The 25,233-nt window shown below is 42.2% G+C and overlaps 1 protein-coding gene across 1 annotated transcript in view; it reads left to right on the top strand.

Moving 5' to 3' along the window:
* Nucleotides 1-25,233, top strand: part of CCDC138 (coiled-coil domain containing 138) — a 74,276-nt gene that overhangs the window by 39,761 nt on the left and 9,282 nt on the right. Inside the window, 1 exon segment of the mRNA XM_073350871.1 lies at nucleotides 7,249-7,425. Coding sequence (XP_073206972.1) covers nucleotides 7,249-7,425 — 177 coding nt within the window.

Below are 25,233 nucleotides of genomic sequence, written 5' to 3'. Positions count from 1 at the left end.
ACCAACCCAGTACAGACAATCCTGAAACTCTTCATCTCGCTAGGTCTCAAGGTCAACAGAGACAAAATCCACACTGATTTCGAAGCAGAAAATAGAGTTATTAGGAATAGTGTTCAGACTCCAAAACAGCTCGAGCTTTCCGCAGAGAAAGTTTCAGGTAATACTGGACCTCCTCAGTCAACTTCAGGCCCACCCAAGAACGTGTCTCAGAATTCTAGGACACGTTGTCATGTGTGTTTATCGCACAATATGAGAGACTTCACCTTTGATCCATGCAAGGATGATGGAGATCAGTGTATCGACCCAGCAGACAGTGCATGTATCTGGCCTAGTGGATGAGGGAAGCAGTGGACCTGATTTTAGTAAGACTTTTGACACAATTCCACATGACATTCTTATAAGCAAACTAGAGAAATGTGGTCTAGCTGTAATTACTGTAAGGTTGGTGCACAACTGATTGAAAGACTATTCAGAGTAGCTATCAATGATTTGCTATCAAACTGGGAGGACATATCAGTGGAGTTTTGCAGGGATCTCTCCTGGGTCCGGCACTAGTCAGAATTTCCATTAATAACTGGGATAATGAAGTGGAGCTTATAAAATATGTGAATAACACCATGCTGGAAGAGGTGGTAAGCACTTTGGAGCACAGGATTAGAAATTTAAAATTACCTTTAGAAATTGGAGTATTGGTCTGAAATCAACAGTAAAGTCAAGTATAAGGAAAAATCAAATGCACAAATACAAAATGGGCATGTTTAGTCTTGTGAAAAGAAGACTGAGTGGGAGCTGATAAGTCTGCAGATATGTTAAGGACTGTTATAAAGAAGATGGTAATCAGTTGGTCTCCATGTCCACTGAAAGTAGGGCAAGAAATAATGCACTTAATCTGCATTAAAGGAGATTTAGGTTGGATACTAGTAAAAGCTTTCTAACTATAGGGATAGTTAAGTACTGGACTAAGTTACCAGGGAAATTTGTGGAATCCTCATCACTGGAGGTGTTTAAGATCAGGTTAGATAAACACCTGTCAAGAATGGTCTAGGTCATGACTCAGCATAGGGGGTTAGACTAGATGACCTCTCCAGCACTACATTTCTATGAATCCATGATGATAGCAGACCTGCAAAAAGTCCTCTCCTTGTTAAACTTGTGTACAGACCACTTTAGGTGTGCAGCAGAGTTAGAGTTCCCTTTTCCATACCCCTGCCTGTAAAGATTGTGATAACAGATGCCCCTACTTGGGTAAAGAGCTCTTCTGAATCATTTGACTCTTTGGGTATGATGGTCCACGCGCGCGCACACACATTTTAGAGCTCAGAGCCATCCACCTGGCATGTAAGCTTTCTGTCTACTCTTTGGGAACACTAGTTCAGGTGCTGACAAACTACACCACAGCAATGCACTATATCAATAGGCAAGGGGAGAAGTAAGGTCATCACTACTGTGTCAGAAGGCCATACATCTATAGGAGTGGTGCATTCTACATGTCACACCAATAGTCCTACACCTTCCTGGTCTTCAGAACATCCTGAGAAATCATTTCAGGAGAGCCTTTTAAAAACTACAAGTGGTGTCTCAAACATACATTCGTATAGAACATTTTCTTCAAATGGGGGTTCCCAAATTTAGACCTGCTTACAGCAAACTACTACAAGTATCGGACTTTCTGCTCCAGGAGGTTCACAAGCTCACCTCTCTAATAGATATCTTCCTCATCCTTTGGACAGTGTGTTTGATGTACATGTTTCTATTGTTCCTTATAGCGTCCTGAGGAAACTGAAGCAAAATGTCGGGCACATGAGCATGGTAGCCCCAGCATGGGCATGGCAGTTCTGGTATTCAGATCTTGTAAACCTACCAGCATAGCTATCTTACCCATTCTGCCTGATACAGTCTCTCAAAACAGTGGTCAGCTCCTCTGTCTGATCCAAAATCTTTACACTTGACAGCGTGTATGTGGGCTGGATGACCTCCGCAGAGGTTCAGAACGTTCTACTCTGGAGAAGGGAACCTTCAATCAGACTGACTTATAGAGCAAAATGGAAGAGCTTTTATATCTCAGCACCCAATTTCTCCCTGATAGTACCAATTTAATCAGTACTGGGCTTTTTGCTAGCCCTGAAGCAATCTGGTTTTTCCATCAACATAAGAGTCCATCTGGCAGCAATATGTGAATTAAACTCCTATTCCCACCGAACAGTAATAAATTTCCTGAAGGGTCTCATTTTTTCTTCCAGTTCAGAAGCCCTCCTCCCTCTTGGAACCTAAGTATAGTATAAGCAGTGTTGATAGGTCCCCCTTTTAAGACCTTAACAGCTTGTTCCCTTTGCCACCTGTCCATGAAAATTCCTTTTCTGGTGGCCCATTTTGTCAGCTAGGAGAGTAGAAGAGATTCATGGCCCTCATGTCTGGTACCCTCTATAAGCGTTTCAGAAGTACGGGGTTACCCTTAGACTTTCCCCTAAATTCCTGCCTAAGGTGGTGTCAGAATTCAGTTTATTTAGATAGAACAAAATCATCCAGGAGCATACCTAGGCTATTCATGACTTTTGTTTACAAGGTCAGGAGCCAACCTGTATCCACTCAGAGGTTATCCAAGTGGGTTTCTGACTGCACAAGAATTTATGAGTTAGCTAGAAGAGATCTACCTAGCCACAGGAGAGCTTATTCCACTAGAGCTCTGGCAACTTAGGGCACAGCTCCAACGAACACTCGTAGCCAGCAAGAATGCAATCTCGTGGTCATGAGTTGCATGAGTGCTAAGAGTGGAATCTCTGTAGACCACATAGTTTGAAGAACCAATTCCTATAGTTAAGTAACTGTTCTTTCAAACGGCTGCCTCGTTATCAGGGGGAGCAGCACCTCGCTTGAAAGAGAGCAGGAGGAGGAGCCATTGCCAAAGTCCTTTTCCTCTAACTGGGACGGGGGAAACCAGAGGAGTTGTCAGGCATGTATCATTAGGAGGAAGTATTAAGAGTGGTTGCTACCTTCCTGTAGCTGCTCTGGAGCACCACAATGCCCTCTATGACCAGGAAGAAGAAGCTGCTGCTCATGGAAGGGAGACTCCAGTCCGGGATCAACATAGTCCTCGCAACAGCCAAGGAAAGGATGATCTACCCCTGGCCAGAACACACACCCCAGGTTGTGATAACTGGGCCTACAAATTTACCCTGTTCAACCCACCTTAGTATGGTCCTTAAAGAAAGACTTCAGGAGAAAAATAGGCTATCAGAGGGAGCTTCACCATCATGACTGCCACCCACACCATTTCCTGGGACCCCAGACCTTCTTTGTCCTAATCCTGAGAGATGTCCTGACCAGACTGGGCCAGAGAGCAGGACCCAGATGGCATCACCACTTCTACTGGCTCTAGCTGAATCCCAAACACCATGGGATGTGAGACTTTGTGACCTCCCCATTCCCCATGCATCCTTTTCCTTCCCTACCTTATTTCTTATCTTTCTTATCCGTCTGCTTTTTCGTTCTCTCTACTAAGAGTCTGGTTTAGCCAGCCAAGGCTGTATTCATTACTACAGCTCTGTAAGCCTTTGACCAGAAAGATGTAGCTAAAAGCAATGCCCTAAACACCCCAATGTTGGTTTAAGTTGGTCTCGGAGTGGCTAATAAGACTGTGTGCTGTGCCTGTGTTTTTGCAACAGTGAGGTTGCAAGTGAGAGTCAACATCAGAGACAGAAGCTGAATTTCAATCTCTGCTGTTCTTTTCTCCCCACTTTTTGCATGTGGCTTCTTTTGTCGTCTTTCGCTATGACAGCAACAACAACCGCTCTAGCCCATCTCAACTAACATACTTTCTTTTCCACAAAAAAGACAGTTATTACCATCTTTGATACCATCTAAGAGATTGTCAAATGAGGATTTTTCCTCCTAAAAATTCTCTTCAGCTAAAGGGAACAAGGGATGTTATAAAGAAAACCTTATTTTATATTTTACATCTAAAATGCTTTAATTGTTTTTCCTTCCTTTTCTGTATCTTTAATAAAATGTTAAAGGGATTTTTAATGATGTGTTTGCCATGGTACTAAGCAAGTTGAGATCTCTGTACACTAAGCCCCAAAGCTTGTTTAACACTGATTGTTTAGTGTTGGACAATAACTGGGTTATGTTAACACTTTTGGCCCATATATTCCCTCTACATTAATACACCTTCCTTCCTCCTGCCCTCCCACACGAGGAGACCTGATCCTCCCAGTGTATCCAGTATTGGGGCCAGAGAGAGAGACAGAGCACTTGAATCTGAGATGCCCAATTCAGTGGATTTGAACTCCCCTAGGGGGGCATTTATCCCTAGATGGAGGGTATACCATGTTTCTGCTTTTGCCATCCCTTGCAGGTTTTCACCATTGGGCTAAATTAATTTACTGTTAAATTGCTAATTGATTAATTTTATCCTTGTTCTATTCCATCTGTGTGTTGAGGTGGTGTTCATCATTATCTGAGCATCTTGAGAAGATGATTAGTCGATAGAGCTTGAGAGAGTACTACCACCTAATCTTTGACTCCTGATTTTAAATGTGATTTTTTTACAAATAAAACCCATTCTTTGTTTTGTAGAATGTTTTCAAATTTTAGAACATCTTCTGTGGAGAATAGAGGGACAGGGGACTATGTATTTTGGAGAACTGGTAATGCACTATAGAGAATTGCACCTTTCGGCTGCCAGTGTAAATCCATCCCCAATGTCAACTTTTGTTCACCATCTACCCTCTGAGATCTATTGGGTGGCTATTCAGAGGCTTCCATGAAATATGTGAGTGATTTCAGGCCAGTTCCCAGTGGGCAGATAGATGTCCACATCACAAGACTACTACTGCTTTTATCATTGGCAGCCTAACCAGGGAGGCTAAGGATTAAATAACTCTGGAGACTGAACTGTGCTTTCGTACTTACAGATGTGGGCTCTCCAGACTAGGTAGGAAGCACATTAGTGTGACATTATGTGGAAGTTTACACTGTCACTGCTTGTGCTATATTTGTCTTATTAAAACTAAAATTCCTGATAAAAGTGTGTCTTAGGTTGGGTTTTTGAAGTTTTTAAAACAGATACAGGTTCTAATAATTGGGAGAATGTTATTCTAACCAATAGACTAATGTAAAATATATTCTTAAAATGAGAATCACATTAGTTAGAAGTCCTTCCTGATAGTAATAAACAAACAACCCCCAAAATGAAAAATAGCCATTACCAATACTCATTAACCAAGCTAAACAGCTAAAACCCAATACTTACAATGGTAACACTTTTAACTTTTCATCATTGCTTTTTACTGTTACTTTATATGCCATGGTTAAGTATGATCTTCAATAATAAAAAGCACATTCATCAAATTACTGCATAAGAATTTTGATCTCCCACTGAAAGTAAAGCACTGATTTTCTTCTGTTCATAACGCAAGAGCTTCAGTAAGATTACTTTTTTCTTCTAAAGCAGTGTTTTTCAAAGTTTAGGTCGTGACCCAGTACTGGGTCGCAGCATGTAAGGCACTGGGTTGCTCTGGTCAGGACCGCCGACTGGGATGTTAAAAGTCCGGCAGTGCTGCCCAGCTAAGGTAGCTAGTGCCTACCTGTTCCGACACCGCATTGTGCCCTGGAAGTGGCCAGCAGCGGGTCCGGCTTCTAGGCGGGGGGCCCCGGGACTCCGCGCATTGTCCCCGCACCGAGCATCAGCTCTGCACTCCGAGCTAGGGTGCCTGTAGGCGAGAGCCGCATGGAGTTGCTTGCGCTCCTCCGCCTACGAGCCGGATCCGCTGCTGGCCACTGTTCTAAAATGTTGTAAATCCAGGAGGTGGCACTATAACTAAACTTTTCGTACTATAGAATGGCTCCATTAAATTTAATTATTTCATCCTGTAACTGAGTAGTGTGTTTTTAATTCCTAAATCAGAATTTGAAATAGGGAGATCTGAAATAAAGAAACTGTGGTTATTTAAGGTACTTGGATGAGTTTATTATTTAACCCTGAGTCTCAAGTCTCTGTATATTTTAATATACTGTAGAGTGGTAATCAGCATATAAACTACAAGATTAAACTTCTCCAAACAAATCCTTGTGAAAGTAAATGGGAATGGAGTAGTTGCAGTCTTTGTCTTTATCCAGTATTCTTCTCCTTCATCTCTAAGCACATTAGTAGATGTCTCCCAAATGTAGAGGAACACATAGTCTCAAGTTGGCAGGGTCTGTGATTTATTGATTATACCACGCTTCAAAGGAAAAAACCCTATAATGTATCTACAACCTTAATTTAGTGAGATACATAAACATGTGACGGACTTCAAGCAATTTGAAGTCAATGGACTACTTTATGTGTATTAAGTTACATATGCATAAGTACTATCCTGAATAAGGGCGCTAATAAGTATGAGAGAAGTTCAGGTTGTCCATTTAATTACTGCTGGAATAGAATACAATATAAGCCAAAAAAAATCACAATTGTCATTTCCGGACTATTTTTATCTTCAGCGTTCGTGTGTATTTTTAGGAAATTGGTGTAGTATGTCTTATATATTTTATATATCATACATGTAAAATCTGAAGAAAAGTAAATAGATTTGTACATAAGCAGGCTTTAAAGTTATCATAGCCTTGTCCTTCCCTTTCATAGTTTAATTTGTATAAAAAATTTAAGTTGGATCACGAAACTAATTACAATTTGTATTTATTGGCATTTATGTAGCACTTGCTGAGAAACTTTTGTCAGAGGAGAGGAAACAAAGCTGGGGAGATAGACTAACTCAAAATTCAAAACCAGTGCAACATGCTTCTGTGTTTTAAAGCCATAACGCAAACAGTGTTACACTGTTATATTGGAAATAATATGATATTGAGAATAAAATTGAATTTCTGCATTCATCATTCATGCAGTATAGAAATAAGCATTTCTTGTAATTGTAACCTGGATTATAAAGCTTTGAGTGCAGAAGAGGGTTCACTTCATCTCTTGAGAAAAATACTTTAATCTTTGAGTCATACTTTTTAAAAATGTGGGCTGCCCCCAACTTCCCTGTTCTCTACTTTAAACCAAGGCACAGTAAATCGTCAATTAGAAATACAGGAAATATTAAAATAAAGGTCTAACAATTTAAATCTTAATATCTTGATCCATTTAATCTCTAATTTTATAGCTGTATAAGTAGTAGTTTCAAAGTAGCTATTTCTACTGAGCTTTATAGATCAGTCATTAGAACTGTGATTATAAAGTTATTGTTTGCATTTTTATGTCTCTTTCAGCTGATTATCTGGCTCAGGCATTTGATTCCCTTTGCGTGGACTTGAAGACAGATGAAGGGAAGGCCTTGTTTTTGGAGTACCAATCTGTGCCTGTTATATTAAGTCACTTAAGAATATCCAGTAGAGGTCTGCTTTCCAATGCCATTGATGGTTTACTTCAAATGACAATGGAATCTGGTAAATTTGCTTAGTTTTAAACAATAAAAATATAGTATTATAAAATGAAAAACAAATGCAAATGAAACTTAATTCCCAAGTGAAAAAACAATACATACTTTCTTTCCGATGTAATATGTAGTAGCAAGTAGTACTTGTCTTTTTGTCGTATAAATACAGTAGTTATGCAGCTAGGGAACAGCTTCACGAGTTTGCTGTTTATCTCATTCTTTATGTATAAGTCGATACTTTTGGGATGTTTTTTATTTCTTAAATATATGCAGCATATTGTCAGATCTGTTTTCTGATATCCCTGTTACATTTTGCAGCTCATTCTAAGGTTTTTCCATTGCTTCTGTAGGTGACGGGCACATTTCTAGTTTTTCTGAAGTCAGTCTATGGTAGAACAGACATTGGATGTAAGTCCTTCTGCCATCAGGTGGAGAGATGAAAATAGCCAAGCTCTTGTATGAATTCTCTATAATTTGAGTGAGTAGCTGATGCTGCTCAGTTTTTCCATTTCTAATAAGTAAAAGTGACTTTTCTAGATGGCCAGGTGACATTTTTTTGTTTTGTTTACTGTTACTGGATGACCTAGTGCTTTAAGGGGGGTGGGGCTCATCCTTACCTGTGCCACTTTTAAACTGCCTCCCCAAGTGATTGTTGTTGAGGCTAGGGATCAGGTGATCTCCTGATGCTCAAATAAGAAGCACTGCTTCTCAGAGGATGGAGGCTACTCAGAGGATGAGAAACCTGCAGGAAGACTTCTGCGGGAGACCGAGGGTTAGAGAGGACCTGGGGAAGAGGCCTTCTGTGCCAGGCACATGTGGGACAAGGGCAGAACCTTTAAGTGGAAGTGGCTTTAGGAAGCACCAGACAGCAGGACCTGGGTTTTGGAAAAGAACTATTGAACAAGTGGCTAAGGCAATGTAGAGTTGGAGAAAGGCTGGTTTTAATTTAAGTTGACATTGAGCTGTGATATTATTTTAATAAAACAGACCCCAAGAAAGGGTGTTACTCAACAAACGAGAGCTTATGTGCAGTTATTGGTTGGTTCAGTAAGGGGAAACTGAGGCAGAGGATGGGTCAGATGCTGTATTGGGGGATCCCTGGTACATAAACCTGTTTGTTTTTTAAAAATTTCTGGGTTTTTGGACCAAGAGGGGAATGCCGCTGTGTTAGAAATATTGAAGATAGTCAGCTGGGCATTCTTACATACTTAACTATTTTGGTTCCTCCAAGAACTTAAATTTCAAACCAAACTCCCCATTGTATCTTTGTGCTGGTGGAAAAGGGACTGTTCGCTCTGCGTTAAAAAAGATACTCTTATAAATATTACTGGTGGAAGGCTGAAGAGCATCAAATAGCCTAATGAGATGAATGTCACATGTTTGCCTGATTTTAACTCTGCCCCTCTCTCTTCAAACCACCCACCCTTCTTCACGCACCCCTATGCTGCTAGTGTTGCAGTGTTATTTCTGAAGCTACGGTGTTTGCTGCACCAGTATAGCTTGCAACTAACGTTGATTCAGCAGACCTCGACATTGCTCGTAAAGAAAGACCACAAGCTCCATTCAGTGACAAAGGCTTGGCCAGGTTTATTGTCATCAAAGCACGGTACTAGTGCCCCTCATACCAAGCTACAGGTTCACTAACATATGTATGTCTGTGACAAGGTATCGGCTCAATCAACATAATATTGTCTGCTAGGCCAATACAAAACTGCCCCTCCTATGACTTTTTTCCTTTTATACATTAGTACAAACAAGTTGTTATTACACTCCACATGTTAGCTACCATCCTTGTGCCTTGTACCTGATAGTTTGAAATCCTCATCCATTATCCTGTCATTCTCTCCTTATCTCACGAGGGATCTGTGTCTTCCTCTACCATCCTCTTAGGAATGTACTTACTTGATTAGCTGATACCTAGCCTTGCTATTCTGACAAGGCCTACTTTGGCTCACAGCCTTGGTCCATACTTTTAACCATGCCTAGGGCTCCAGCAAGGCCTACACCCTTTACTAAATTATTTTCCCCAACACTAATAGTTGTAGATGTTCGTTGAAGTAGTTGTTGTTATGTCGGGAGAGGATAGTTGGTTAAGGAGTTGTATTCAGAAAAGTGGTTAAAGATTATGACAGCTGATAGTGTTTGTGGGGGAAGAGTTAAGGTTCTTCTCTGAGTGATTGCACATGACCATTCCAGTTCAGGTGTGTATATGCTCTGTGCACCAGAGCCGGAGATTTCCCCCTTAATGATACCTGTCATGGCAGTACGGGCACCCTCTGCTGTCGCGTGCTGTTGCATGATGGTATAAAGGACGGAGCCATCCTCAGCCTCCCTCAATTGCTTCTTACTGCTCGTGCCCGGTAGTCCGAGCATGTAGCTTTGTTCTGCAGGTGTTTCCCTTTCAGAAAATTCGTGTTTTCTTGTATGTAGTTAGTGTACTTGTCTATAGTTAGAATTTTGGAGTAAGTTTCATTTGTTATTTTACTTAATTTTTATTTAGAGTGTTGGTTTCTACCTGTTCTGAGAAAAGGATCTAGAGGTTATAGTGGATCACAAATTGAATCAGAGTCAACAATGTGATGCAGTTGGAAAAAAGGACAATATCAATCTGGGGTATATTAACACAAATGTAAGATGCAGGAGGTAACTGTCTCACTCTACTGAGCACTGGTGAGGCCTGAGCTGGAGTGCTGTGCCCAATTCTGGTCACCACCCTTTAGGACAGATATGAACAAATTGGAGAGTCCAGAGGAGAGCAACAAAAGTGGTAAAAGGTTTAGAAAACTGACCAATGAGGAAAGGTTAAAAAAACTGGGCATGTTTAGTCTTGAGAAAAGAAAACTGGGGGGAACTGATAAGTCTTCATATATGTTAAGGGCTGTTATAAAGAGGAGAGAGATTAATTGTTTTCCATGTCCACTGAAGGTAGGACAAGTAGTAACAGGGGCTTAATCTGCAGCAAGGGAGATTTAGGGTAGATATGAGGAAAAACTTTCTAACTATAAGGGTAGTTAAGCTCTGGAATGGGCTTCAAAGGGAGTGCCCGTCATTGGAGATTTTTAAGAACAGGTTAGACAAAACTCCTGTCAGCGATGTTCTAGGTTTACTTGGTCCTTCCTCAGAGCGGACGGCTGTATTTGAGGACTTCATGAGGTCCCTTCCAGTCCTATAGTTGTATGATTCTGTCCTATCTGGGGCTTGAAGTCCCTGCAGAATTGACAGTGGTCCCCAACGTGATTCTCCTTGAGGACCTACCATGCTATATGTAAGACACATCCTGTACTAATTGAGCTTCAGACTTCATCTGGCTTACCTACCAGTAAGGTCCAATCCTTTGTGCCTTGCCTGGTGCTATCCAGATGCAAACTCAGTATGTTGTCCCTGGTATCAGTGTCTCCAGAGGCATGGCACCTTTCCATGATACCACACCTCCCTGGCCATCTGGCTCTTCTTTGGTGCCTGATGTAGGTTCCTATGGCCCTCGTTCCCAGAATAGAAGGCATCATTCACCTTCATCTTGAAGATTCCACTCCTGGTATCCAAAAGAGCTCCTGCGGTGGTCCAGAGACACACATCCTTGGGCTGATAGAGAGTGGGGTCCTACCAATGGCCGTATTGAAACAACTGGGGTTCCTCCCCAACACCAGATCCTTCCCAGTTCCTCTATCCTCCAGATCCCAAGCAGATGTCAGGATAGTTCACATGAGGAATTTCAAGGTTACCCGTGGTACCAATGCCAGTAGCAAGCAGGAACATTACATACCACAATTTCTATCTGGGGAGGTACAGAAAGCTCCTGTTCAACCTTCTTTGCACACCTCCTCCTCATTACCTGATTGATGAGGTTAGGGTGTCTCGGGAGTTGTCCTCTCTTCAGGATGACTACCAGGCCTACCAAGAGCTCCTTCTCAGGGCTGTGAACATTTCTACACTCATCCCTTGCCAGGTTCTCTGGTTGACTCGACAGTAAATGAAAGAGCATGTCAGGGATGGCCATCGTCTACCCTGAAGGATAAAGACGCAAAAAGACTCAACCTTTTGGTAAGATATATTCTGTCGCTAGCCTGCAATTTCACATATCTGATCAGCAAGCCTTGCTGGCCAGATATGATTTCTCACTGTAGGGCAGTGTTCTCAAGTTCATCGACAAGTTACCAGAGGATGCCAGGAAAGCATTCTGGGCCATCTTGGAAGAGGGCAAACTCGTGGGTAGGACCTCTCTCTCTCTTCCCCCCCACCCCAACCCCCCAAGATGCATTAGATGAGGAAGATTCAGCAACCAGAGCTGCAGTAATGTGCAGATGTTCATGGGTCAAGACTCGGGTCTTCCATGGGAGGTCCAGCAGACTATTCAGGATTTCCCCTGGGAAGGTTCAACCCTCTTCTCTCAGCAGACTGATGAAAACTTTCACAGTCTCAAAAGACTTGAAGGCAAGATTGAAAACATTGGGATTTTACACTCTATTCCCTAAACAGAAACAATTCTGCCCTCAGTCGTACCAATGATACTTGCATTTCATGCTTAGGCAGTCTGACCACTCTAGAAAAAAAGGGGGGAAACCGCTAACAAAGTTTGCTGGGTCCACCCTTTAAATGGTGGCTACCTGCTCTCAACTCCATCGATTCAAGAAAGTAGCATTTTTGGTAGCCATTACCTCTGCAAGAAAGAGAAGCAGAATTATGAGCGTTGGTAGCTCATGCTCCCTACACAATCTTTTATAAGGACAAAGTACTTGCATCCGCGTCAAATTTTTTTGACTAAAGTAGTGTTGGAATTCCACCTCAATCAAGTGATATACTTAACTTTTTTCCTAAGCCCCATTCTCATAAGGAAAAAGAGACTTCATACTGTGGATGTTAGAAGAGCAGTAACTTTTTATTTGAACAGAACTAGATTGTTTAGGTCATCCTCCCAGCTGTTCATGGCAATTGCAGACAGGGTATAAGGCCTTCTTGTCTTGACTCAGAGAATCTGATCCTGGATTTCCTCCTAAATGTATCTGTGCTATGAAATTGCTAATGTAACCCCTATGGGTAAAGTAGTAGGGCACACTACAAGGTCTTGAGCAGCTTCCTTAAGCTTCTGCCTTAAGTACCTATAACAGGTATTTGTAGAGCAGCAATTTGGTTTTCGGTACATACTTTTACAACTTATGCTATACCTCAGCATTCCAGAGATGATGCCAAGTTCAGATGAGTAGTCCTTCAGTCACTCTTCAGGTAGATTAGAAAATCCACCTTGTCATAAATATAAAGGGAAGGGTAAACCCCTTTAAAATCCCTCCTGGCCAGAGGAAAAATCCTCTCACCTGTAAAGGGTTAAGAAGCTAAAGGTAACCTCGCTGGCACCTGACCAAAATGACCAATGAGGAGACAAGATACTTTCAAAAGCTGGGAGGAGGGAGAGAAACAAAGGGTCTGTGTGTCTGTTGGTATGCTGCTTTTGCCAGGGATAGAACAGGAATGGAGTCTTAGAACTTTTAGTAAGTAATCTAGCTAGGTATGCATTAGATTATGATTTCTTTAAATGGCTGAGAAAAGAATTGTCCTGAATAGAATGACTATTTCTGTCTGTGTGTCTTTTTTGTAACTTAAGGTTTTGCCTAGAGGGATTCTCTATACTTTGAATCTAATTACCTTGTATGGTATCTACCATCCTGATTTTACAGGGGTGATTCCTTTACCTCTATTTACTTCTATTTCTATTAAAAGTCTTCTTGTAAGAAAACTGAATGCTTTTTCATTGTTCTCAGATCCAAGGGTTTGGTTCTGTGGTCACCTATGCAAATTGGTGAGGATTTTTACCAAACCTTTCCCAGGAAGTGGGGTGCAAGGGTTGGGAGGATTTTGGGGGGAAAGACGTGTCCAAACTACGTTTCCCAGTAAACCCAGTTAGAGTTTGGTGGTGGCAGTGGATATTGCAAGGACAAAAGATAAAGTTAATTTGTACCTTGGGGAAGTTTTAACCTAAGCTGGTAAAAGTAAGCTTAGGAGGTTTTCATGCAGGTCCCCACATCTGTACCCTAGAGTTCAGAGTGGGGGAGGAACCTTGACACACCTCCAGACTGCTTGTGAGTCACTTGAAGTGGAATGGACATGTGCAATCACTCAGAGAAGAAAAAACAGTTACTGACCTTCGAGATGTTGCAGTTGTCCATTTCACGACCTGCTCTCCTTCCCCTTTATAGAGGAATGATCCTGGTATTTTCTCATGGAGGCTGCCCTAATTCTTCAAAAGGGGCCTCATCAAAGACTTCTTCCAGAAGTACTTCCCCTGCTTTACCCCCATTGATGGATGCAGGAGTTCATTGTTGCCAGAGCCGCCTTTTGGGAGGCTAAGGGCTTCTGAGCTTTCTCGGCTTCAAAAGCATAAGAAGTCAGTATCAGGTTTGTGAGAGTCTCAAAAAAGACATTCCTCCTCAGAAAGCTCCTCCGTTACCAATAGTAAAGTGTGCTCTTCAGCTTACTGTTCTCAGATACTAGCTCATGCTGTGTCTCTTGACCTTGAGCTGCTGACTGGTGTCCTTTCAGGGGCCATCGAGACCAGCTCTTGCTCCAGCAGAGACATTGGGTCAGTCTTCTCTGACCTTGGTGGAACAACCATGTTTCTCTTTACTGACACACTAGAAGCTTATGCTGCAGCAGAGACCTTTTGTATCTCTCAATAACACGATTTGTCGCCTCTTGTTCAGGGCAAGGACTCTCATTTGGTACCACTGTGGGTACTACGTGTCTTAGCTGTGGTTCATTTCACAGTGGCTCCACCACTGTCCAACCCTATACCGCAGTTGTCCTCTGCACCAGTGCTGATGCTAATTTGTTGTACGGTACTAGCAGTCAGGAAGTCATCCATGCTTCCTTTGATACTTTGAACCCAGAACTGATCCAGATCCCAGTCTCCAAAGACAACCCCCAGTACCACACTGCTGTGGGCTTCAGACTACTCCAGGTCTTTCTTGGAGTCTAAAGATGGCTTGCTGATTACATGTTACAGACACAATGGGGCACGCTCTAGATCATGCTTTCAGTTCCGCAAGTGATCTCAGACGGGGCAGAGCACAGAACTGGGAGACTTGGACCTGGCATTTCTGGGGTCCAGTACCATTCTGACCCCCTCAGTGGTCATATTTGATGCCATGAGGGACACGTCTAGCTTCCAGGTCACCTTCTCCGCCCCCTTGTAAAGCCACAAAAGCCAGGAGGGAAGTCTCTCCGACTGATACCAAGAGTCAGGTGATTGGGGTGGGGGTGGTACTGACCGACCTTGAAGATCGGCATCACTAAGGCTACCCCAGCAGTTGGTGGAACAGCACCCTATCTCAGTACTGCAGGAACAGCCTTGGAAAGTCTCTCCAGTGCCCCCTCTTAATGCTTTGTCCTCATCCCTGGATGAGGCCCTGCTACTGGAGATGTCATCCCTGGTACTGGATGATTTCAAGGTATACCAAAAGCTCCTTAGATGGATGGCAGCTTCTCTTGAAAAGCAAGTTAAGCTTGTGGAAGAGAGCAGCCGTAAGGTTATTGACATTCTCCACCTAGCTACAATAGGAAAGATAGCTTTGTTGATGGACATGGGTATCATGCAGCCTATTAAGACTCCGTGGCAGACCCTCTCATCCATTCCACCAGTGGCCAAACTCATTGAATAGAAATACCAAGTTCTGTCTGGGGGAGGGTTGAACATTTTTATACATGTCCCATGATATGGTCAGAGGTAGGGGCTCTGTGAAAGAGAGAGGTCTCCAGGGACAGTCTAAAGCCACATCCAAAGGAAAACACGTAAAGAAACTGTATCTGTTTGGGGGGAAGAGTTTTTTTCACACCAGGGTTACAACTTCACATAGCTAACTATCAGGTCTTACTGTCTAGATACAACTGTGTCAACTGGTGGTCAATCTCTTAGTGTACAGACAAACTTCTGGGGAGCTCTAGAGAGCAGTTCTGAGCCTTGGTTATAGACCACTAGTTGGTTGCTTGTTCAGCGCTGCAGACATCACTGGATGTGGCAGATTTGGCATGTCCTATGTTTTTGTCAAAGATGGTTTCTGATTTTGTTTATATATGACTTTTCTTGAATCCTGAGATTTTGATATTTTTCAAGAATATAAGGCTTGAAGAATTTAAGTATAAACATACCTGGTCTCTGTAAACAGATAAATATAAAGTTAAATTTTTTAGCATATAAACTTTGATAGTTTTTGAACATTTTTTCTACTTTAGGTCTCAATTCTGCAAATAGTTGCATATATGCTTCACTTCACCTGTGTGAGTAGCCTCATTAGAGTCAATGAAATGTCTCGTGTAACTATTTGCAGGATGGGAACATAAAAGTTCAAATGGAGATATTCAGTCTGAAAGAATAAACTGTCAAGTTTGTAAATACCGTTAGAAACAATCACCAGTGTGTGGTGGTTTTTTAAGTTTATTTTTATTCTCATATTAGGCAGAACTTTTAAGATAAATAATTAACAGAATTTTTAGAATTATTCTCCTTCATACCTTATAACACAATAAAAGAATGTCATGCAATTCTGCAATTGAACAAATCATACTCTAAAAGGAGGCAAATATATTTGCTGTGATTATTTTACTGAAAGCCATTCTGGATCGTTTATATGGTTTTGAATGGCATCTATGCATTCTTATAATTACATTTAGAGATACATTTGCAATGTGATGTGGCAGCATAAAACACCAGTTGAGTTTTGGGTTGAATATGTAAAGACATTTTGTCATAGAACTTGGGGAGGTTATAGGTCTTTTCTGTATGATTGTGGTTTGATTGCATTTGAAATACTGTGTTCCATTCTGGGCAGCTTATTACCTGTAAGGTATTGACACATTTGGAGGGAGTGAAGAAAAGAGCAACAAAAATGGATGGAGATTATAAAGATGGATTTACATCGAAGAATTAAAAAAGATAAACATATATACTTTGCGTATGCAGTGTTGTTGTTGCTGTGTCAGTCCCAGGATATTAGAGAGACTAGTTGGGTGATATAATATCTTTTATTGGACCAACTTCTTTTGGTCAGAAAGACTAGCTTTTTAGCTACATTGAGAAAGAGCTCTGTGTAGCTTGAAAGCTTGTTTGTCTCATCAACAGAAGTTGGTCCAATAAAAAAAATTACCTCACCCACCTTGTCTGTCTAATATACCTTGCTTAGACGTCTATTTAGGGCATAACAGTCTACAAACATTGCAAATAAACACGCAGAAACATTTATTATGCTCATTATATTCTGACATAATTACAAGTAATAGGATGAAAATTAGAAAAGAGAAAAATTTAAGCCTTACCTGCTCTGTGGTGGTAGCTGTACTGCACTATCTGCACTAGAGGTTTACACAAATAGTTTAGACTCTTACGTTGGCGTTGACCATCTTGCTGAAAATTAAAATCATGTTAGACACTGAGTGTGAGAACCCTTATGCAAGAGGTTGTAAACAAGTCTCCAACTGACCTTATTATAGAAAACTTTTTAAAAAATGCAAATAAAGAGAAGTAAGTATAAATACTGTGCTTTGTTTAAATATTATGCTTTGACACTTTAAAATAGCTTAAACTATAATTTCTAGGTGATTTTTTTTTCACGTCATAGTGGTTGCTTACAATGGCAGCTTCAGAAAAGGAAATTCTAAGTAGCTTGTCCAGATATTTCACTCAAAACATCCTCTTGCTTTATGAGTTTTCAAATGGCTGAACTTAACTAAATGGGTTTAGTTTTCCTTTAAGCGATAAACATGACAAGCAAATCTTTTCTTGTTATACCTTGTGATGAATTGGGTGTCAGATTTTGTGATGGCCGTAAGAACACTGAAATTGCAGCTGGGGTTTGAATGATGGAAGGATGATGCAGGAAAGAGAATTTAGTGTGTAACTTAAAATAAATAGATATAACCTAAAGAAATTTGTAGCTACCACGATGTGTGTGTCTCATTGCCCTGGTCATTTTGTTTCTTTCCCATTCTTCTACCTTTCATCTGTCTTTGGCTTTTTTGATTCTTTGCTCTATCATGCAGGAACTACCTTTCTCAGGTTTAGAAACCACCTAGCAAAGTTTGGGCTCTAGAACAATAAAAATAATAATTAAGCAATACTACATCAGACACATTTTAAATACTGGTCCCAAACAACTGTTGTCATTCATCAATAAGATACAGGCACTTAACTTATCAAGTCGTTCCACTCTCTTTTATATATAAATATACTGCAGGTGACTGTATGCAAAAGGGAAACAATTTCATTTCCTCCTAAGTTCTTGCTGTTCCATAATCATAGTGAGGGACTTCTCCAAACAGTCAGTCATGTTGTTAGTCTGTCACTCACTCGTATTGCTGCCATCTCTTCTCCCTCCCGCTGGTGTGTATGTACATTAGCCACTGATGCTAGTAAAAGTTACATCTCCACGTGAAGTGGAGGCAAAACTCCCTACTGTTTAATTATTCAGCATGAGACTCTCACAAATGTGCTTTCTGTCTTCTTTTTTGAAAATGACATATGCCTAAGTTTAGAAGGGAGATTTTTTTTTTTTAAAGACAATAACAGCCTGTGAGGTTTTATGACTGGTGACTGATCACTTTCAGGGGAATCTGATGTAATAAGTCAACAATAATTAATTGCTTATTGTCCATTGCAGTGTACTTCTGAAACTGAACTACTAATGCAAGTTGGTACAGATTTCTAAGGATACCTGTGCAGGCTTGTACAGGATATTATAACTTGTACAAAATTCCTGATATGACAGATATAGACTTTGTAATCACCAAAAATTTACAAGAAAAATTAAATCTAATTACTACAACCACAGACCACCAAAATAGAATTTTTTCAAATATGTTTTAGAAGCCCTTGTTCACTTCCGCAATTATTTTTCAGATAAATGTGCATTTAAATGTATTCCATTAACATGGGCTTTCTAACAATTTACAGGAGTATCCTTCCAGAAGTTACTAAGGGATTTTGTAAAATTAGTTTATTAAAAAAAATCCTCTTAAAATACATAAACTATTTTTGATTGGTCTACTTCTAGCTAATTATATTCTGTGAAATTGAGCAATTCTTTTCACTTCGATGGTTCTTACACTTTAATAAAGTAGCCAATCTTTTCTATAGTTTTTTTAACTTATGCCTTATATTCTGTGTTATAAACTTTATCAAAATATTAAATCTTTTTTTCTTTAAAATTAAATTTTATTTCCAAGGAATAACATAGGGAGGTTGTAAGAAGATGATTTCCCTGGCTTTATATCCTGTGAGCACAGAGGCAGTTAAGTAGGGTACTTACGTGTGTCTGCAGAGGTGTGCTTCCTTGGTGTTTCAAATTGGGGATCAATTGCTTTTTGTTTGTAAGCAATTTGGGGCAAGGAATGTCTTTTTGCACAGCGCCTAGCACAGTAGGGCCCTGATCCATAATTAGGGCTTTCTGGTGCTACAGCAATACTACTACTACTACTACTAATAATGTACTTAGAGGAGACTGCCCTTCTCCGCCCAGAATCCGATTATCTTCAAGTCAGTGGGGAGAGCTTGCCACCATCATCTGCACAAAATGCCTTCAATCTGAATCCCTGAAGGCATACGTCATCTCATGAATATCTTCATACTCACTTTATTTTCTGTTGTCTGAAGACATATATTTTTTTAACCAGACTTTGTCTATAAATTAGTTTGCGGATGCTAGTGGTCTTATTCATCTATATTTGATAATACTTACCGTGTTTTCACTAACTTTCCTGTTGCACCTTCCTGTTACCTGTTCTTAGGAGTAACTCCCTTGGTAAACAAGGTATTCTTCAGCTTCCCATTATTATAAAATGATTCACATCACTTCTTCATTGGTGTAACGTAGACTGGGAGGGCTGCTGTCCTTAATATAACTTGGAAATGTGTACTCATTTCTTGCGTCCCTGGGACACCATAAGAATTTCAATTGGTCGTTTCAATTGCTGCCTAATAACTAATACAATCTGTTACACATTTTTGCTCAAGAGAAAATTTAGTACCTTTCTAGGTCAAAATTCCTAGAAGTGGCTTATGTGACAAGAGTAGTGGAACTGAAATTCTCTGGGAGATTAGTTCTTTCAGTATGCTAAGTGAGTTTCCCTTTCCTTTGCTCACTTTAAGCTCCTTGCAAATGTGTTAGTAGTGTACATCGATTGCACACATCTGTCTGAGAATTAGGCTACATCTCTAGTGTTGGGGCCCATCTTTATGAATTTAACAAGCTAGACTCACCTTAGCCAAGATCTTTACAGTGTTACTGGGATTTCTGGGATAGATGATCTTTCTTCCGAGATTTAATATTTTACCATATCTCTCTAACAACTGCAATGTCTCAACTAAATATTTTCTTGGCTAGATTAAGGACCTTTGGTGTAATTCTATATGTCAGGCCCATATTATATAGAGTGTTGTAGCTGTGTCGGTCCCACAGAGCTCCCTGCGTATCTTGAAAGCTTGTCATTCTCACCAACAGAAGTTGGTGCAATATAAAATATTACTTAACCCACCTTGTCCCTCTAATCCCATATTACTAATTTTAAGAGTAGCACACACATGCATGAGCAGTCCTCAGGAATAGAGCTGGTTATGAATTTTTTGACAAAATATTTTTGTTGACAAGTGCCCGTTAGTTACAATCAAAGTTTTTCATGGGAATGTAGCAGTTTCAACTGAACTTTCAACAGGAAGGGTTTATCAGATCCAGGATGACATTTCTGGTGAAAGAGAGACATGCTCTTCCCCCCTACCCCAGAATAGCTAATAGCTTGGTGTTTAGGGACTTGAACCTGGCTCTTCCATATCCCAGGTGAGTGCCATAACCAACAGGCTGTAGAGTCAATTTATCTGGCCAAACGAGTATTTAATTATTTATTCAAAGTGGAACACTTCTAACAGGAGAAACTGAGACCCCCAGAATAGCCAACCTTCTGGTGCTCAGGGTACTCACTTAGGATGTGGGAGATTCAGAGGTGGGATTTAGGTCTCCCACTTGAGATGAGAACGCTAACCACTAGGCTATTTGTTCTGGGGTGCTCTTTCTCTGTTTTTTGCTGAAAATTCACATTTTTTGGTTTTGTCTCAGTGCTCAACAGGAAAAGTGTTTAAAATTGTGAACACCTTAGCAGGATGGAAAAAGAATTTCCTGCCTAGATCTACTCAGGGTCTTCTGTCTGCCTCAAATTACATGGCCCTGAGATCTTGATTTCAAATGTTTTCACAATGATCCCTATTGTCTCAAAAGTAAAGTACCTGTAGAAAGACTAGAGGTACACCTTGGGTATATGGTCGACATAGACAGTCACACTAAGGACAGAATCAGATGGATAGTGACACTGCTCAATACCTGACAGAAATGGATCTATAGCTATTCCTTTCTGGACACAGTTACCTTAGAAAATGAAAATTGTTTTCACATTGGAACCTAAGTTCCCTTTGTCAGATTGTATTGGGTGTTGAATTGTGTGCTGGAATGATACTTCCTTTCCTGAACTACTGTATATATTTTCCTCCAGGAGGATTTCTTGTAGAGCTTTATGAAACTGGCTTTCTGCTGTCTTGTTATGATGTCCGGTATAGTAAAGTCTTCAGACACTTCATAAGTGTATGTTCCAGAGCCCAAATTTCCTTTTTTTTAAAATTTGCCTTGTATTACAAACCATATTATCTCCAGAAAGTGGAATATACATTCTTGCCTCTGTTCATCTCCTGTTCAAAATTCCCCTCTAGTCCTCCCATCTCCTGTTGTGGATGGGAATTTTGGATGACTCCATGATTCTCCTGGGATGTGAACCTGCCTCATACAGTATTTTTTTCCCCCATGTGATTGGAGAATCTGAGAGTTTGTCTACTCTTTAGTAGAAATCCAGCCCTATTCTTCTGCTCCACATTTGCCTATTTTATTCTTCTGTTATGTCTAGTCACAAACCTAGATTGTGAGCTCTTTGAAGCAGGGGAACTTTGTACAATGTCTCAATCACTAGGGTCCTGATTCTTGACTGGGGACCCTAAGCACTACCATAACATAATAATGGTAACTTTTTAGAGAGAGAGATAATTACCCGCCTGTCATTTTGCTTCTCTGAAGATACCTTTGATTTCTACTCACTTTTTCACTGTCCTTTCAATTGTTGATTTTTTCTGATGATCTCATCCTATCATAAATATTCTTCGTAAATATATTAATCTTGCAATTTAGGAACTTCTCTGTGTCATGCTCATCACGGGAATTAAAAATAATGTCTGACCTAAAGGGGTGTCTTAAAGAGCCAAAATTCATTGACAGCTAAAGGACGTCAGCCTGTTTCACTGTAGGGAGACCCAAGGGTAGGAATCCAGTAAAATGATACTTTCAAAGCAGAAATACAAGAATTAATGCTTTCATCTACCTCTTCATGGGTCCTGTAAATGAGGAGGGTTTCTGTTAGCCTATGTTTTGTCAGTCTTCTATCATGAGTAACTCCATGGTCTGCCTTTGCTATTCCTGAGCATTCCCATCCAACAGCATGAAACTGACAGTCCTTGTTAGTATCACTATTGTCCACAGAGTAGCAGCATGAAACTGACAAATTGTTAAAACTGGCAAATGGTTAATTTCACTGGTTGCTGTTAAGTAAAGCTATAAGAAGCAGGAAAAGGCACTGGAGTCATCTGTTTGCATACTCAGGAAGGCAACATTGCATTGCTTTGCATACAGGTTACGTTTGGAAGGGTATCTTCACAATCATATGCGCTAGAAACTATATATAAATGAAAGCTTAAACTCTGCAGAAATTGATGAGTTAGACCTTCATGCTGACAAGGGAAAGAGTCCCACTTGTCATTGCCAAGTAGATTTTTTTCAGCCACTGTTCCAAATGGTGTTAGGTTGCTTGAGTTGTGCTTTCTGGGATTACAGTTTATGCTGGGTTCAGTAAAGATCCTGAAATAAATTACAACCTTTTATTCACTCCCAGGCTATCTATTATGACTAATAAAAATATATATGTCCTTGGTTTTTTTAAACAAAAATGCATCCATCTTCACTAAATTGATAGCAGCTTGACATTTCATTTATAAAGTACTTTACTCAACACACATGCAAAGGAACTTTCAAAAGAAATATTCTTTCTTCTTTGAGTGCTTGCTCACATTGATTCCATTCTAGGTTTGTGCAGCCCCACATGCACAGTTGTTGGAGACTTTTGCCTTGGCGGTATCCATAGAGTTGGGCGTGGCGCCCCCTTGAGTGCCACGCTCATACGTTGGTATATCAGGCACCGCTGGCCCTATGCCCTCTCAGTTCCTTCTTACTGCCCGGTGGTGGTTGGTTGGAGTGCCTCTTCCCCTTGCTTCTCGGTGGTCAGCGGTTTTCTCCTGCTCCCAAACCTTGTGTTCCAGCTGTAAATAATTTTGTTTTAATAGATGAGTAAGTAGGTGTTAAGTCCTGTAGTTAGTCAGTTAGGGTCCTGGCGTGGACTTTCCCCTTAGCGGGGCATGCCCTGGTGTCCGGATTTAAAATCCTGCTATGACTGCAACAGGCCTATGCCTGTTAGTGACCCGCATGGTAGCTATTTGAAATGCCTTGGGGAATCCCACGTTAAAGAGAAGTGTCGTATCTGTAAGAATTTTCGTCCCAGGACACAGAAAGAACGTGACATTCGCTTGAGGGCCCTCCTCATGGAGGCTGCTCTTCGTCCAGCCTCAGAGCCAGCCCAGCCGGATACAATGCCTACCACTTCAGCCTCTGCGCAGCGCACCCCCAGCACCAGGCTCATCCTGGCACCGGTCCCCTTCGCCGGTGCCTAAGAAGAAAGAGGGACCCAGCACTAAGCAAGCCGGATCAAGGGGCATTGGGCAAAGGACCCTGCTTGGGCCACCCGCCCACTCCGGAGCCGCAAGGAGGCTCACATCCCCCCACCCCCCAAGTGATCTGCCGCCGACTCTGAGAAGTAGTAGGGGACCTAGGCTGATGGCGCAGTCAACGCCCTCTCAGCTCCCGTCACCCAGAGAGCCAATGGACTCTCCCGCCGCAGTTGGCACCGCATTTGGTGATAGACCCGGCTAAGGCTCCCTAAAAGGGCAAGTCATCGGTCAAGGCCTCCCAGAAGGCAACTGAGGGCCACCGGTCTCCAGAACCAAGGCAGAGCCCTGTGTCACCGTGCCCTTGGTCTCCACGTCAGCCCAGGTCACCTGTTTGCCACTACAGGTCACTGGCACCACGTTCCCAGTCTCCGCCCTCATGCTGGGCTTCACCTAAAGGGAGGCACTAGTCATCTTACAGTCAGCACTGGTCATCTTCGTGCTGACAGTCACTGTCACCGAGACCTCGGGGATGCTCCCCAGCTCGGCGCTGCTCCCCCTACTCCCGGCACCCGTCAGACCACTCCAGGTACCTGTCACTCACAGCGATGGTTAGCTGCCAGACCCAGGCCTTGACGGTCCTCCGGCACTGAGAGGGAGTTCAGCTCCTTGCCGAGACAGCATCATCGTGACTGGGCTCCGGAGGGTGCCTCTGCCATGGTGATGCCGACCTGGAAGCAGGGCCAGTGGCCAGCACAGTGGCCTTATTGGAACACCCATGATGCCAGTGCCCCAGTCTCACCAGTCCTCAGTTGCAGCATCGGACAAGCCCCAGTCATCACCGGGCTTGGTGCAGGATGTGTTGGCAGGCACTGTGAGGAAGGAGCAAGTGCCCACCCCAAGACACCCTTCCCCTGTGGGTGAAAATGCCCCAGGCCCTCCCTCCGGTGTTTCAGTCATCCTCCTCCTCTCCAGACAAGGCAGTGGCAGGGCCCTCCTGGGCTAGTCCACTGGATGACTTCAGGGAGCATCAAGCGCTGGGCCTTGAGGCAGAGGAAATGGTGGTACAATCGGACACATGGTTCTATGTGCTCTTCATGTCCACCTCAGCATGTGTCGCAGTCCCAGTGCATGAGGGGGTCCTAAACATTTCCAAAGCCATCTGGCAAACTCCATCCTCCATTCGCCCACTTCCAAGATTGCTGAAAAGAAGTATTTTGTCCCTGCCAAGGGGCTCGACTACTTATACACCTAGCCGCCCCCAGGTTCATCAGTCATGTAGGTGGCCAACAAAAAGAACAAATGGGCCCGCCAGTTCCACCTCCAAGAATAAGGAGGCCAAGAGACTGGACCTTTTAGGAAGGAAAATTTATTCCACGGCCATCTCCAATTCAGGGTGGTGAACCACTAGGTTCTTTTGGGGCATTATAACTTTAACCTCTGGGACTCCCTCCTTAAGTTTAAGGACTCCATGCCCCAGGAGACAGCCCAAGAGTTCGGGGCTATGGTGGAGGAAGGAACCACGATGACTCCCTCTTGATGGCCTGGGATGCAGCTGATTCGGCGGCCAGGGTGGTTACCTCCCTGAATGGCCATGAGGCGCAGCTCCTGGCTTCAGACCGCCGGCCTATCCGAGGAGATGCAGTCCTCCATACAGGATCTCTCATTCGGTGGAGTCGGGCTGTTCTCTGAGCAGATGGATGCAAGGCTACATGGTCTAAAAGACATCTAGCCATCCTCCGCTCCCTGGAGATGCATATGCCTCAGTCTGCGAGGAAGCCATTCTGGCAGGGACCTGCGAGGAGAAGGGACTGGCTTTAGTTGCCACCACCCTTCATCCTCCCACTTGCCTGTGCAACCTGGCCCAGTGAAACACCACAGAGGCCAGAAGTGCTCGTTTTGAGGGTGCACTCGAGCGACACACCAGACACCTCCCCGGATCTGCCCCACTTTTTCCTCAGCTGTCTCCATCCCTACCTTTCAGCCTGGTCGAGAGTCACCTCAGACCATTGGGTGCTAGAAATTGTGTCATTG

The sequence above is a fragment of the Lepidochelys kempii genome, chromosome 1, assembly GCF_965140265.1.
Source record: "Lepidochelys kempii isolate rLepKem1 chromosome 1, rLepKem1.hap2, whole genome shotgun sequence".
Taxonomy (NCBI): Eukaryota; Metazoa; Chordata; order Testudines; family Cheloniidae; genus Lepidochelys; species Lepidochelys kempii.
The sequence above is the reverse complement of the archived record's forward strand: the minus strand, read 5'-3'. Positions and strand labels throughout refer to the sequence as shown.